The sequence below is a fragment of the Watersipora subatra genome, chromosome 2, assembly GCF_963576615.1.
Source record: "Watersipora subatra chromosome 2, tzWatSuba1.1, whole genome shotgun sequence".
Taxonomy (NCBI): Eukaryota; Metazoa; Bryozoa; class Gymnolaemata; order Cheilostomatida; family Watersiporidae; genus Watersipora; species Watersipora subatra.
Window position 1 is genome coordinate 6,276,354 of NC_088709.1, and position 16,024 is coordinate 6,292,377.

General features: G+C 34.6%; 1 protein-coding gene across 1 annotated transcript; it reads right to left on the minus strand.

The window, feature by feature from the left end:
• Positions 1 to 1,896: 1,896 nt before the first annotated feature.
• On the minus strand, positions 1,897 to 14,627 carry LOC137387727 (sulfotransferase 1B1-like). Its single transcript, XM_068074227.1, has 8 exons — positions 14,509 to 14,627; positions 14,167 to 14,366; positions 12,248 to 12,451; positions 11,719 to 11,774; positions 9,475 to 9,654; positions 6,261 to 6,410; positions 6,014 to 6,086; positions 1,897 to 2,271 (listed from the first exon to the last, which is right to left on the minus strand). Exons 2-8 carry the CDS (start codon positions 14,345 to 14,347, stop codon positions 2,165 to 2,167), a joined length of 951 nt encoding a protein of 316 aa, XP_067930328.1. The 5' UTR covers positions 14,348 to 14,366; positions 14,509 to 14,627; the 3' UTR covers positions 1,897 to 2,164.
• Between the last annotated feature and the right edge of the window lie 1,397 nt (positions 14,628 to 16,024).

Consider the following 16,024-nt stretch of genomic DNA (forward strand, 5'->3'; position numbering starts at 1 on the left):
TTTATGAGCAGAATGAGCTGATAGGAAGTCTACACAAGCAGTAGACGTGTGGACTCAACCTCTTGTCATATTGCTATTAACTCTCTCCATAACTACTGGACTACTATCTATCTGTCTGTAAAGTGAGATAACAATAAGGGTTTATATATTAATTTCACAGTGATGAGTGGCCTTTTTTATTCAAATTATATGTAAAATTACTTAAAATTATCAAAACTCTGGTCTATTAGTTTTAGTCATATTTTGAACGAACCAGAATTTGAAAACCTGAAATTGTAATTCTCATGTAGAGAGAATCATGAAGGTTTAATAACGCAGCTCATGATCACTTTCATTTGCAACAAAATAATATTAGACAACCTCAACCATTGAAAGTGGATAGTGGGCAGCAGATAGTGACATCCCTCAGAGGCTGCATGTAGTGACATCACCTTATGACATCACCTACATGTAGTTACATTACTAAGTGGCAGCACTCAGCAACAGCAGACAGTGACAGCCCTTTATGACAGCACCTAGTTAGAGCATCAAGTGGCAGCATCCAGCAACAGCAGATAGTGACATCACCTCAGGACAGCACCTAGTTCTACAGCATTATACATAATAACTGTATATATGTATTTGTAGCTTATGTCTCTGCAAATGGAGCAGTGTGATGCGGCAAACGTGGTTTTCAGATACCATTCTGTCATCCTTTTAGTTGTCAATCGCATCAAAGACTTGGAAGTACAGTTTACTGAAGCAAAAATGTATGAGAGTGTTTGGAAAAGAGCTCAACAGCAACAAGTAGGAATTACGAAACAGTGGTAGATAAATCAGGTTTAAAATGGCATAAAACTAAATGAGATGAAATGGATTTTCAAAGCTACAAAGCTCTTTTGTTATTTTATCAAAAAAGGATTCATTGCGATCATAAAAACAGCTTGCAGTAAATATATGTGTGAGTTAACACTCATTATTTTTAAACGTTTTGTATTTGTTGGTTGAGTGGTGCAATTTTAGCTGTCATAAGACAAATAAGAACAAAGATTTAACGATGGTCGAAAAACTAGGAGTTAGTGAGGCCTGGAAATTGAAGCGCGGCCTAAAGATTGAAAACGTTGTCTCATATAAGGTCATAGGTTACAAAGGAAGGCATCAACATCAAAATCAAAAATTGAAGGTACATATACAATCATGGAGCTGGTTTAGTGGAGTGAAATACAAACATAAGCGAAGTTGTCCTCTGTTGTATATTAGACACCGCATACATCTGTCATGTGGCCAACTGTACCTGTCTATTTCACTTTAATACTCTGGAATAATAATTTGTCAGTCATCCTGTCACAGCTCCACACAAAATATTATCTGCATTGCGGGAGGCGAGGCTAGGATCCGAATTATTTTACCCTGGTAACTTAGGCTATGGCTGAATGGGTGCTCTGTTACTATCCAGGGTGCTCTAGTACTCCCCAGTCCTTCTGTACAAACCCTTGCTAGACCACTGCCAAACATAGCAATGAGCTCAATGCCGGTGCCACTGTGTAACCTAGCTTATCAAGGTATCGGGTCATCTAGTTTAGGGACAGTTATATACCTTGAAAACTTATCATAACAAAACTGCTAGAAACAGATACTCTACAGTGTTTTGCGAATGCGAAGTTTTTTCCCCCAACATTCGAGTGCCTTTTTTCTTACTGGAGCCGATTACTGTGTCTGTTACCTTGGCAGTAGGAGGTTGAGATGTGAAACCTTTCAAGTGAAAGCTATTATTAATGATGCATTTGTAGTGGTTCATTTGCATCTTCTAGCTAATCATTTGTTGCAGTACTATAATTCTCTAGTGCACCTACCATGGCGGCTAATAGCCACACACAAGACAAGCATTGCATAGAAACGACAGTATTAGAGCTTGTCTGAAGGTCACGGTTGTATTCAACACTTTTATAAGCTGTACTGCTGCTAGCGTATACCAAAACAACAGCCATTTTAAGTGCTAGTTACCCCTCAATAGGTCGATAATTACCAATTCAATGGGGTTGTATTCAGGCACACAGAACTCATAATAAACTATTTACTGAAGAGGTCAGAGACAACTTGTATAAAAGTCAGTTATGATGTTTATCCTCCGCTTTCAAGTTTGTATGAGTTCAAGCAGCCAGTAATAGTTCAGCTAGAGATTCAGCTAGTATCTGAATGGTATACCCTTCCCTGCCTCCCAGTTTGCTAGGAAGCTGTCAAATAGTTCATTGTCAGCAACAGAAAAGTAATTTTTCCAGTCGCCGGTGGCTCCTTCAACAAAATAAGCAGAAGTTGATCTTATAAATATAAAATAGCGAAATATAAGCAAATATATGTTAATATAAAACAAAGGGGCAGATAACTTCTATTTAGTTCAGCTGAGAGTTGAGATTATGTCATAGCTCTACGGGAGGATAGCTTTATTTTCTACATGATCCCGCTAGTCAACCTACCTAGGTATAGGTTCACTGTTGAAGTTTTTAACAGCATAGAAAGTCATGTTTAGCCCTAGATCTTGGCTGTGGTTGCTGTCCCAGGGTTGTGGAATGTGGCACCTTGCCAGAGGCTAATGACTGATAGTGTTTGTGCCAACCACGGGTATATGCTCTGCCACCATGGTGAAATATGGCTTCCAGCAATGGTTAAGCTTTTCAATTTATTTGTTGTATTTGTTTTATTTTGCCTGGGTATTTGAGCCTGTACTGATTAAGGGCAACATAAAAACTTGTTGTCATGAAACAAGGTTCCTTGCCTTTGTTGTGTCTCTTTAGAGCACAGGTGTCAAACACATGGTCCGCGGGCCACACGTGGCCCGCCACGTCATTTTATGTGGCCCACCACGTCATTTTATGTGGCCCACCACGTCATTTTATGTGGCCCACCACGTCATTTTATGTGGCTCGCGAGAGCTTCGCATTCATTTGCACGCGACGTAGTTAACTCCCGTATTTATAACGTTGCTAGGCACCCAACGTGAGTTATCTTGTCTCTGAAATTTATCTATTCCTTGTATCGTTACTTTTAAATTACATAAGAATAATTTTGATTAGTCGGAAATAAAATTTTCTGGCTAATCAAACAAACGTACAAATATGCCTCAATGATTTCTCTAGCAAAAGTTTTAACTAAAATACCACACCCATTTGGACATCTAGCTGAACTGAAAATCATCGCGGTCACTTTAAAAGTTATTATTCGCGATCATTTTTTATCTCCAGAAGTAAATACGCAGATTCAGAAGGGGTAAGACAGAGAAAGACTGCATAAATCAAATTGAAACATTAATTATAATGTTTCGTCAATTTGAATCGTTATGCTCGAATAAAAATGCCCTTTTTAGGTTATCAGCCGTAGTCAGACTAACGTTATCATTCAATATCGATAGGATCATATTGATTCTTAGAGCTGCCCCTAAAGTCTGAAAAGTCAAGAACAGAATTACTGAACATATTTTTATTATTTGAAACATGTTCATGACAGTTCATTTGTGTTATATTGGGATGTAGATTTGCTATGCTTTGAAGGATAATACTCGCGAGAAAAAATTCGAAATTAGAGTTTCCTGATTTTCATGTTCATGACCAAACTGTATGTATATAAATAATATTCATAACTTTGTATTGTATGTAATCAATAAGTAATTTTGTCAAACACTGTATATTTTGCTTTTTTGTGCAAGTTAACTTTGTTTCAGCAAATAGCAAAAAAATTTATGTTTTTTGCCGCTTACATATTGACTTTGTGTTGGTGCTGTTGCAATTATTTAGTATTTGCAGGTTTAATGTGTATGCAAACAAATTCATGTTCTTAGCAGCTCAGAATTTTTGATTTTACTGAAAGTATGCCGATGTGTAATTGCATTTTGTAACTTTTCTGATTTGTTTTCGAAAACAAGTGTTCTGCATGTTTTGCTGTGCAACTGTTCTGTTTGCAACTTTAAGTAACTAAGTCAGAGTTATTTAATATCAAAGACTAGTTAGTCATTTTACATTATTCGATTACATTTTGTTACAATTATAAGTTACATCTGGCCCTTTGAGTATGACACCCCTGCTTTAGAGCATGAATTTATAGCTGTTCAAGCTGATATTATTTTGGCTTCATAAAAAATTTCTGTGCTTTTTTTAAATGTAGTAATCAACTTGGCTGCCCTATTAATCTTTGTACAATGGAAAACACAAGGACTATAAGTTAACTTTAAGGACAAATAAACCTTCGCTAGAAATAAACAACAATTTGGTAGAATGTTACTCATGAATTTTTATACTACTATGTGTTAATATATTATAATGAGCTTGTTTTTGAGTTGACAAAAGCGTTCAAATAGTTTTTGAGAAGATTATGTCATTTTTCAGACAATATGTTTAGTCTTTAAGAAAACAAGACTACAATTCTAATAGCACAACATTAGTGAATAATTATAGAATGATTAATTCTTATTATTGGCCACATTAGATAAATCTTCATTTGATGCATTGCTGCCGTTACTCATAAAAAGTGCAAGTCTTACACAAAGAGTTAGTAATAGTATAAGGATAATTTTAATTTCAATAACATTTCGTTAATATAAGAAAAAATTGAATTAGTTGTTTAAACTTCAAAGTTTCATTTGAATTTTAAAAATGCTCAAGCATTAATTTTTAAATACCATTGTTTGCTCAGTTAGCACTGTGTCTAGTTTACACCTAAGTTATATCTACTATCATGGTAGCTGGTAATACAGTGTTATGTATGTATTCAAGGACTTACATATTTATGCCAAAAATACTATATCTTTAATCTGTTGAAACTGTCACTTGCAAACCAAACATATGTCAGCTATTTATTCACATTATTCAGGCATTTGGCCAATGTCACGGCAGCGATATCTGCTGTCACAATTTCTCTAGGGCCAATCATCAGTAGCATAATCTTTATGTTGCTTTATCTGAGCTTCCAAAACCTACTCGAAGGTTAACTGACAGCATTTTAAGATTACATCTATTCATGACAATATAATCATTATATTGCACTTTTCAGCAATAATTTCTATCTTACAAAAACAAAGATAATAGTTTCGGAGACAAAAATACTTGCAAGATGAAAGCTGTGACATAACTAGGTCTTTTTTCAGCAAAACACAGATGTATGAATTACGATGTCGATGCTGATGGTTAGCCAATGAGAGAACACAAGACAAAGGTGTTTCTGTTGGCTGCCATTCTAATAATTTTTTTTGTTTAGTTGTCATGCTACAGTCTTGTTTTGATTACTCAAAATGGCAAATAATCATACGGTAAGGTTAAAGTGGATTCAATAAATACTACAAAAGTACTGTGGCATAATTATGTACCGCATTACTTTTCAAGCTTAAATTTTTGAGTAGCAGTTATGGGGAGTTACACCAATCGGCCGGTATATCTTGTCTTGTGGAGTGCGCTTGGAAAAATCTTTTCCTTCTACAAATTCAAAATTTAAAACATTGCTGCAAAATTAACTATTCCAGAAATCATTTGTTTAATACCTATTAATATATACTTTGCTTTTAAAAAATAAGGCTTCTGAGCAAATAATTTGTTCATAATTTAGTTCAAAAAATTAGCAATTTTAATATAATGGTATAGATATTATTTTTACTAATATAGTGTCGCAGCTCTTTTTAGTCAACATTTTGAAAAAAATCGCAAATATTTCTGTTCCTTATCATTACCTGAAAGTGTTGATAAAATCTGCCATTTAGTCAGAATTGCACAAAAAAGTTATTCAAACCTCAATTTGCAATAATATACTGCTGATGCAATAATATTAGTTTATTTAATTTAATATTAAATATTCAATTCAAATTTATTTAATATTAATATAATATTTAATATTATTATGTTGTTAATAATAACTGTTAGTGAAATTCTCACTATGTTCCTTAAAGATGCCTTTAGCCTACTAGCATCTATTTTTTCCTCACATTTTCCTAAAAGTTTTGACAATCTAATCAAAACTTTATGAGAATAGTACTGTAGTTAACAACTGCTCTTACCTTTTCGGAAGATATTTTCGACGAATACTTTAGACTTGTCTTTCTCCGGCGGAATTCCAGTCTGAGTTTTTCGCTAAGCGTAGAAAATGACTCACATGACCATTATATAACTTGCTGCTACAGACATCTACACTATATCAATAGCTTTGATAAAATTCAAACAAAACAACTTTAGTAAGCATTAATAAAAACTAATTATTCAACCATAAATTTTAAGTTAAATCTTAAATAAACATAATAAACTAACCTTTTCTTCAATTTCCTCCGTGTGCTCAGCTGCAACCTTGGCCTTCCGCATTTTTTCAAAGTTTGTTGCTTCAACTATTTTTTGGATAAATGTTGAAGACCTTTTAGTTCCCATAAACTCATTGAGTCTTTCTACTGTGCCAATAGGATCCTAAAAATACAACCCTCAGCTACAATCAAGCTAATTGCTTGTCCATTCTTATGAAAGGGAGCGCATTAACAAGTTGAATTGATAAACTTCGTAAGTGAAATGGTCTTAACCTCGGAGCTATTGAATAAATATCAATCAATACCACAAAATGTCACAAAAACCTGGTACCATTCACCAAAGCTTTCTTATAACATTCCTGAGGAACTACCACCGCGTAGAGTGTCCACAATAAATACCTATTGAAGAAAATAATTTTTCTTAGGATATTGCGACATAATGAATAGAATTTACTGACCATGTATTTTTAAATGCTAGTCATTATGAAACTATTCATGCACGTTTGCTGCAAAAGGAAATAATTGAAAAAGTCAAATATTTCTGCCTGTAGCATTGTTCCAATGCGCTTCTTTGACAGCTACCAATACGATTCAGGCTTTAAAAAGATCAAGGTTAAAGGTTAACTGACAGCATTCTAAAATTACGTCTATCTACACCAACATACTCATGATATTTCATTTTTCAGCAATAATTATGATGTTAGAAAAACAAAAAATCAGTTTGGGAGTAAAAAAAAATTCACGATGCAAGCTCCAGGCTGTGGCATCTGGTGGTCATGATTCAAGTAAAACTGCAGACATATGGTTATGATGTCAACATCAATGATTTTCTATTGTGTCTGAGACATAAGCATTTCTCTTGGCCACCATTCCTAATTATTTCTTATAATCCAGTTGCAACGCTACGTTGTTATGGTTACGCAAGATGGAAGATATTGATTAAGCAATGTCAAAGCAGACTCCACAAATATAGAAATATATTTTTATATTCTGCATCAACTTTGGAGTTGTCGTTATAGAATTGCACCAATCAGCTTGCGCATATGTCTTTTTTGTGAAATGTGCTTGTGAAAAATTATACCGTTACACAAATAAGTGTTTAAAAAATTGACCATAAAAATTAGCTATTCTCGGAAGTCGTCCGCTGAAAACCTATCACAGTTTGCTCTGCTTTTCTAGAAAAGGTTTTTGAACAAACAATTTTTTAGAATAAGTGACTTGATATAAATGTGTATTGTTGCAGCTGTTTCTGGTCAATACTTCGCAAAAATCGCAAATCTTACAGTGCTTTTTCACAACTTTAAAATGTTGATAAAACTGGGATTTGTTCAAATTTACACAAAGTTAGTATTCAAGCACTGATCTGTGATGTTGTCTGCTGTCGTCAATTTTGTGCTGTCAGTTAAATGTAGTAAACCTTATCGACATTCACTGAAGCAGCGGATACTGAGTAAAACTAAATTTTTCCTTCTGTAGGCTCTGTGTACCATCTAAGGTATATAGTAAGTAAATTTATTTTTCCAATGGTTGGACTTGAACAGTTGGTTTTCCATCTTGTCTACCAATTTCCTATAGCACAGTTTCACTAGCTCTGCATCACGAATTCAGTAAGAAAACTTACAAAAAACTTTAAAAATGGCTAATAAATCTCTTCCGTGAGAATGATTTGCATAACTGCGGTCCATCCAAAATAAAGTGAGAGGGTTACAGAACCCACCCCTCCGGCAATGCGCATACAGAGATGCAAGGCTATCAAAGTTAAAGCATTACATACAGTAAACATACTTTCAAATTTATGTAAGTTTTCGAAATCTGAATGTCTGTCAAACCAACAAATAATTAGAACTTATGAGTTCTGTTCTAAACATTTCAAGTGATAGAAGAGTGAGCGTCTTTAAGAACGTCCCCACCTTTTTTATACTAGCTAGAAGTCTGCTAAGTACAAGCAGTAAATGAGAAGGAACCTTTACAAACTCTTAATATTGATTTGAATTATTTTCAAAAGGCTACAATGAACTTACAAATGTACTTACCCCTGCAGGTGTACTTATACTTGTTTTCCTGCACAAGCAGCTTTGTGTAATTAAGCATTATGGCAGATAATTTAGTCACAAAAAGTACAAAAAAAATTATAATTTTTAAATTTTAATCTAGTCTATAAGCAACATCAATGCAGATAGTTTTTTAATTCTGTTTTCATAAGACAACATAAAAATGGGGTCTGCCTGTAACATGATAGCCCACTATTAATTGGCTTATTATTAAAAGAGTTTGTGCAACACAACATAGTTTTTCAATTCTGCCAGGCACTTGTGTTATCAACCTTCTGATTGGTCTGCTGTGAAATTAAATATTTTGAACTTAAGCTATTAGGTAAGCTCATCTTTTTATATTTATTTGTTGCGAGGCCATCTCTAAGCGTGGTTAAATTATTTGACTCTAAATAGCTCTATATATTAAAATATAAAGAAATTCCGAAAGCTTTCACAAAAATTTGTTCAGCGGCTGGTATAAGCTGGAAATCTACTACTCAATTTTGTCTAGTTGTCTAGAACACAAAGAAATAGTGTACAGAATACAAAGAGATATGCATACAAAACAGAAAGAGGTATGTGTACAGAACACAAAGAAATAGTGTACAGAATACAAAGAGATAGTGTACAGAATACAAAGAGATACGCGTACAGAACACAAAGAGATAGTGTACAGAACACAAAGAGATAGTGTACAGAACACAAAGAGATAGTGTACAGAACACAAAGAGATAGTGTACAGAACACAAAGAGATAGTGTACAGAACACAAAGAGATAGTGTACAGAACACAAAGAGATAGTGTACAGAACACAAAGAGATAGTGTACAGAACACAAAGAGATAGTGTACAGAACACACAGAGATAGTTTACAGAACACACAGAGATAGTTTACAGAACAGAGATAGTGTACAGAACACAAAGAGATATGTGTGCAGAACACAAAGAGATGGGGTATAGAACAAAGAGATAGTGTACAGAACACAGCGATAGTGTACAGAACACAAAGAGATGGGGCACAGAACATAAAGACCACCACGCTTTTTGCTAACAGACAGACACGAGTCTTTGGACCAGAGACATTTGAAAATGAAGTGAAAAGACTCACATAGCTAATACTCGATAGTCATATATTGAAGTTACCGGCTATCTGCTGACAATGGTTTAATATTCCACTTTCGTGGGATATTCTTACCGTTTTCATGTCTTCAAAGAAGATAAAATGCACTGTTGGATCATTTCTAAGAGACCAGACATACGCAGTGTAATCGAAATATGTTCCATACGGTACATCCTTGTTGAAGAGAAACATCTTAACAAAACTAGAGAAGGGTAAGTTTTCAAGAGGTTTAAATGGTGGCGCGACCTTTGGCATCTGTAACAGAAAACAGAAATAAAATGAAATGGGTTGCAAATAACAGCCAGAAGAATAAAGCTGTAACTGGTTTCGACTAGCAGATGAATATTAAACTTCCATACCAAAGTTTTCAAAACTTAATGTTAGATGAGATTTTGTACTTGCAATACCTATAATAGTTAACAGTAATTACTTTAGTAATTTAGGGCAGAACAGCCACATATAAGGAGGATAAGTAGTGTACATTTTTATGTATGGTATACAATTGAAGTTGTTAATAGATGTAACTGTAGATTGCAAATATAATGTAGATGCAAATATGCCTCTCAATTCACATCTGTAGAAGCTGGTAATTCTAAAGAAGATAAATTTAGCTGCAGTAATACCTGTCATCTGACTAAAGCATCTTGTTCAATTACTGGTTGATTTGTGTACAGATCGCAAATAACCAGCTTACAAAAAGGAAAAGAGTCAAAAGTTGCTCAAAAGTTTTCCATCTCAACGTGATCTAATGTCAAACTGCGGGTAACTAACATCAATTGACTGAACTCCATACACAGTTGTAAGCTGTTTGAAGCGATGGAAAAAACTAGCAATAGTTAGCTTTGCTACATAGCCCTGGCTAAAGCTGTATAAAGGTGTTTAGCATTAAATGCATTGTGCTTTTTAGCAAATGAGCTAAGCTAAAGTTGAAAACATCCAGAACACTCGCATTAGTCCATGTAGTTGGCCCTCCTATTCAATTGTTTCGTTTAACCAAACTTGTTAAAACCTGACTCTGAAGAAAACATAATTCTGCCAGTGGCAGAGTCAGCAAAAGGAGAGCTTGCGAGTGATTCTAAAATTGACTATAAAATGTTTGTAAGCTTTGAATCATCCGCTCTCTCCCACTAACCTACCAAATACTTCTTAGTTGGTCATTTGTTGTCTACCAGCTTTATATTGTTAGTTTTACATAAATTTGGTATTATGCTGGTACAGTTTTCTTTTCACGAAATATTTTTTGCATAGTTTTGATGAAGTTTCAAGCTGGTTGTCATCTTTGACTAGAATTTATGTTGATAATCTAGGTACATCAGCGCATCAAGATGATGCCGGTTTGTGTTTTTCAAACGACTATAGAGAAGCTCGAAATTCAAAGCTCTAACAATTGTGTTGAATGATGAGGAACTGACAGAAAATAGTTATGATCTGCTTGCCTCTTTTTATTGTAAGTTAAAACATAGAATGCTATCATGCAATGGTAGAATGGAAGACCTCATCAACCAAACGGCACGTAAGTATGCTTCAGAATCGTTCAACTATACGTCCTTGCTGCTGCATCGCCACAATTTCCTAGACATTGTCATCTTGCGATGGTAGTATTTCCATGGTACAGCAATCGCTTCTTGGTTTACATATTTGTTTAATGTATTCTGGTGCATTTTTTAATCAAAATAAATCGTTTTGTGGTTTGAGTATTTGTACTCACTACCAGGCCTATATCCTCGTCCAGTCGCTATCCATCTATCCAAAGGAACTTTGTGACACCAAATAAAAGAGAATAATCAAATACATTACAATACTTAAAAGTGCCGTGTGTACAAAAGATAGACTTGCCTCAAGTCTGGTAAACTCTTAAAATGGGAGGCGGCAAAGCAGCTGAGACTATAAATTTATAAACTAAAAATACCTGAGACAGGAATTGAGCTAAAGTTAGTAGTTTTATCACTTTAGTCAAAAGCGTGTCTAATATACAACTTTTTGTATCTGATATTGCGTAACATCATAATTGTTTATTTAGGTTACACAAAAGTTAGTTTTTATGAATAATAAATATACTAGCACTGCATAATGCCTTTAAAAAATGTTAACAGGACTTAAAATTAATTTTTTTATAAAAAATCAATTGTGATTACAAGTACCTTTTGTATTTGATGTCTTTACCAAAGATATAAAGTTATCATTATCAAAGATATCAAGTAAAGAAGTCTATGGTACTCGTGGTACTTAACGTTTTTATCAAAGACACCAGTCAGATTTTTAAGAAAACTGACAAAGAAATACTTGGCAATGCGTTAGAAGTGTAAAATTTAAGCTCACCATTTTGACTTCATGGTGATACTGGGAGACACAGACATCTTTCGGATTTCTCAACACTGCAATATGAAGTTGGAGCTTATGTAGGTGAGACTAGCTGTGAGGTACTAATATTCATACATGTTATTAGCTAGCCATAGTAGATGTAGAGAGAAGCTTGCTAATATCATAGGAATACAAATAATTTTGTTTCATATAAGTACATTATACACACACCACGCTTAAAGAGTTATACCTCTTGTGCTAGTCCAACTGTATATCAAATAGGTTACTCTAGTTTTTCTCAACGTTTGTGTATCTTGTAAATTTCAAATAGTCTGAAGGTGTCTTATGCTACTAAAGAGATATTTTATAAGCAGCCTATAAATTTGGTGTGTCCAAGAAAGTTAAATCTCACGAAGGCTCCTAAATTTTTAATATCAACACATTAGCAATAAAATTCTAAACTATCAGTCTAACAAGGTTTTAGCTGAATTTTAACTAAGCGTAGGCACGATTAACGTGTGTTTCGGGTTGTCAGGAGTTATCTTACCAACTACAGTTTTGCCCTTCCTGTACTCCGGACCAATCACATCTTGTCGGTAATGTGTGTTGAGAACACGAGGTGAAGGGAAATGGGTTTCACTGTTGGAGATGGGAAATATGTCTAACATGACGAGTTGTCTCGCCAGTTCTTCCTTGTACTCAGCAGAGCCTTGGAGAAGCATCGTCATCACTTCCCACATGAGATGAGTTCCTTAAGTAATTTACAGCCTCGCATGAATACACACAGACTAGTTTTTTGTAAGAACTACAAGGAAATGTTTTCTTAGGTGAATGAACGGTAATAATTTTACTATTGTACTCTTCGCAGAGAATTTAAAAAGTCTTTATTCTGATGCGCAGCTACAAATTATTTATTTAACTGAGTAAATTTTTTTATTTTTAAGGAAGAAGAAAGAATTCTTGAAAGATACAAAGGGCTTTTGCATTTTTAATACTCAAAAAGATTGGGATAAACATGGAGTCGTCAGACTTCAATCACGTAAATTCTCATAATGGTATGAATATTGTTGGTTCTTGTCTTATTTAATCCTTTGAACCATGACGGCCGGTATTCCGAGATTAACATGGCTCTGTTTATAGGCTCTGTCTGCTGTTTTCAAGTAACAGATCAAACAAATCCAATTAGTTTTAACATTGAGCATTAGGCCAGAAATTTACCTTCCATTTTTGCCATCTTCGAATATCTTTCCCAGCTTCCTTTATTAATATAACAATTTTAGTGGCAGTATTAGACAAAAACATTTCATACGACTTCGGTGTTGGATGTAATAGATGATAGTGATGCTGATGAAGAATTGTGTGGTACTAGCTTTGAGTCAGAAAATGATGATTAGCATACGCTCAATGGACAAGATGATACAGCAAACATTTTCACCGCACTTGGAAAATAAGATAAATTTTGACAGTTTAGGTTTCAAAAAGAATTAAAATAAAATTTTTTATATTTGTTATGTTGTCAAATTTATATACATTTGAAAGTTTCAAAATGGTTTTTTTTTTGGCAAACTGTCAAGGAATACTGACAAACATTGGGGAGGACAGCCAGGATTCAGTGGGTTAAGGCATGGAATAGTCGAATAGGCTCTGCTGACAGTAAATAACACAGCAATCTACCATCAAAAGCTGTAGCCTTAGATCTTTATATATAGTGTGATAGTTGCAATAGCTCAATGCTCATTTTATAACAATTGTGATTTCTGTTCGATCAAATTCTTATTAGCATCGCTTACGAATCACTAATAGAATTTGGCAAATGTTATTAATTGCAGCATTGGAAGAATAACTCATGGTTTATAGATATGGGTAGTGCTAAGGGGTTAAACAAATGAACAAAACCAAATGATAGATATTTTTCAGCACTCTGTCACATATCCTCTTACGGTTTGTGTAAAGAATCTGAACTCCATGAAACCAATGCTCTCTGTGAGCAGCTCAGATAAATGCATTATGCTTGAATATATTCAAAATGTTTCCTGCTGCATTTATTTGTGTTTATTGTATGATGTAGATTCATGAAGGAGTTAATGTATTTGTATGCACTGAAGGCTCATAGGTCAAGGTCATATTAATCCTTTGCAGCTTTTATCATTCCATTAAGACTATTTGTAGCATGTAAATGTCCATTTGTATCTTTTTTGTTTATACCGTTTTTAACTCTTTGTTCTCGTTGTAAATGTCGTAATTAAATCACGGGTTGTTCAGTCATATAAGTATTCCAACACGACTGATTCAGACATATATACTGCATTTACCCCCTACTAAAATGTTCTTGCCTTTTTCCCAACACATACTAAAGGCTACCAATAACCTGTTCTAGTCAGGTTTTCATGGTGTGACAGTATGTTTAGTCATTCTACCAGCTAGGGCTGCCATAAGTATTGCTGACTTATAATCAGATCTACTTACCATTCTTAGGGTAAGTAGCGAGAAGAAAGTCTCCAGTTTTCCACTTATAGTTGAGAATGTCATTCTTTACTGTCGGGAAGGTGTCTCCAAGGACAAGAGCTGGCACTTTAACCTGACCGTCTGCGCTCGTGAAGTACTGTCCTGTGACTGAGCCGCCAGCAGGGTGGGCTGGGAAGTCCATTTAAAAGGTTATATGAGTTCTAAAGGAGAGCAAAAACCAAGACTAACGCACACCGTAGGCAGATGCTGAGATTCCTTATTAGGTTGCTATATGAATGGAGGAGCAAAGCGTAAAGGAGCAGAGGTTAAAGCTTTTGCCAAATACAACAATAGAAATCTTACCTGAAGGCTGGTCTCTAACGGTGTGTATGTGCAGGGATAGAGCCTTGTAGTTTTAACTAAGCTGAGAGCTACGGTTGATGGCTTTTTAGTTATTCAGCTTTAATTTTCGTGACAGAAACCTAGCTGACCTCTCAACCGTTGGCCCTTCTACATAACGATGTGACACGCTCCATTGATCGCTTCATAAAATGGTCATTTGGCTATAAAAGATATAGCCATAGATATAGCCAATTTTGGCTATAGGCCTATATCATTTCTATATTTACATACTTTGTGGCAAAATTAATAAAGAGGCCCTCGATGTTGTTTTGTACTCTGTATGTTGGCTTTTGGCACGCTTTTTCTGTCCAGATTAAGGAGTGAACAGCTTCCAAGTGGTGCTCAGCATCAAGTCTTTCGCATATTTTTAAAAACTTCGTAATATAACGATATGTTTGTCATAAAACAATCTAACTAGTGATACCTTTGAAAAAGGCTGTCAAACCTTGAAAGTTATTAACAATATTCTACAAACGATCTTGAGCTCCTAGTATTGTAACACCCTGCTCCTATTTGTATTTGTCCAATAAAAACCTGTGATTATTTTGGTCAATAGTTAATGAACCATTGTCCTAGGGCAGTTATTGTTCATCTGGTCAGACCAGCTTAGCTGTGTTCGGGCTGTAGAGAAGGAGTCATAGGATGGTATTACAACTCCCCTTCTTCATTGGTAATCATTTCTCAATCAGCACCTGATGATACGTAGCATCTCTCAACGACCTTTGTACAATGCCTATCTGACCTTGCAACATTGTCAACAGAGAATATGTTCTAAATACTGGCTTCAGTTATCTTGTATAGCTATAGATGTAGAAGACAAAACATAACTAATAATTCTCTTTTCGTAGATCTACTGCAGTAATATAAAAATGCTCATGTTAAGCGTCTGATCATTATGGCTTGGTGTTCCACGATGCTTTGCTTGTTATTATATATTTCTACTTCTTTATATTTGCCCAATACTCTTAGATTGTCAAGAATTACACTAATAATATATATTACAATTTACCAATAACTTTTTGTTAATATGTAACAAGCTGAATGACAATTACCGCTATTATTCAGCTTGTTTATAATTAAAATTAAAACAGATTAAAGAACAATTTCAAGTATTTTTATCATTGATCATTTTGAGTGATTGATACAACTCTCTCTGTCCATAAGCCTTTATAACTCATGAATGTGAAATAAATTATGTATATTTGATTCATTGAAATGAGTAGACCTCAGTGCACAAATTCCAATTTCCACTGTAAGTTCTTCTATCTGAAATTACCTTCCCTTGAGATTCATTTCAATGGGCCAACAGATGTGTCATAATAAAAAAGGAAAGGGATTTGTGAAGTAGTATTAAGTTTTCAGAAGTGGTAAAGTGCTGGATAGATGTCAAAACCTTGTACTTTTGTATGACAAGTCGTTTTGAGTGTAACAACTTTCACTCGAACACAAAATTCTATACATGCAATTAATGAGAGCC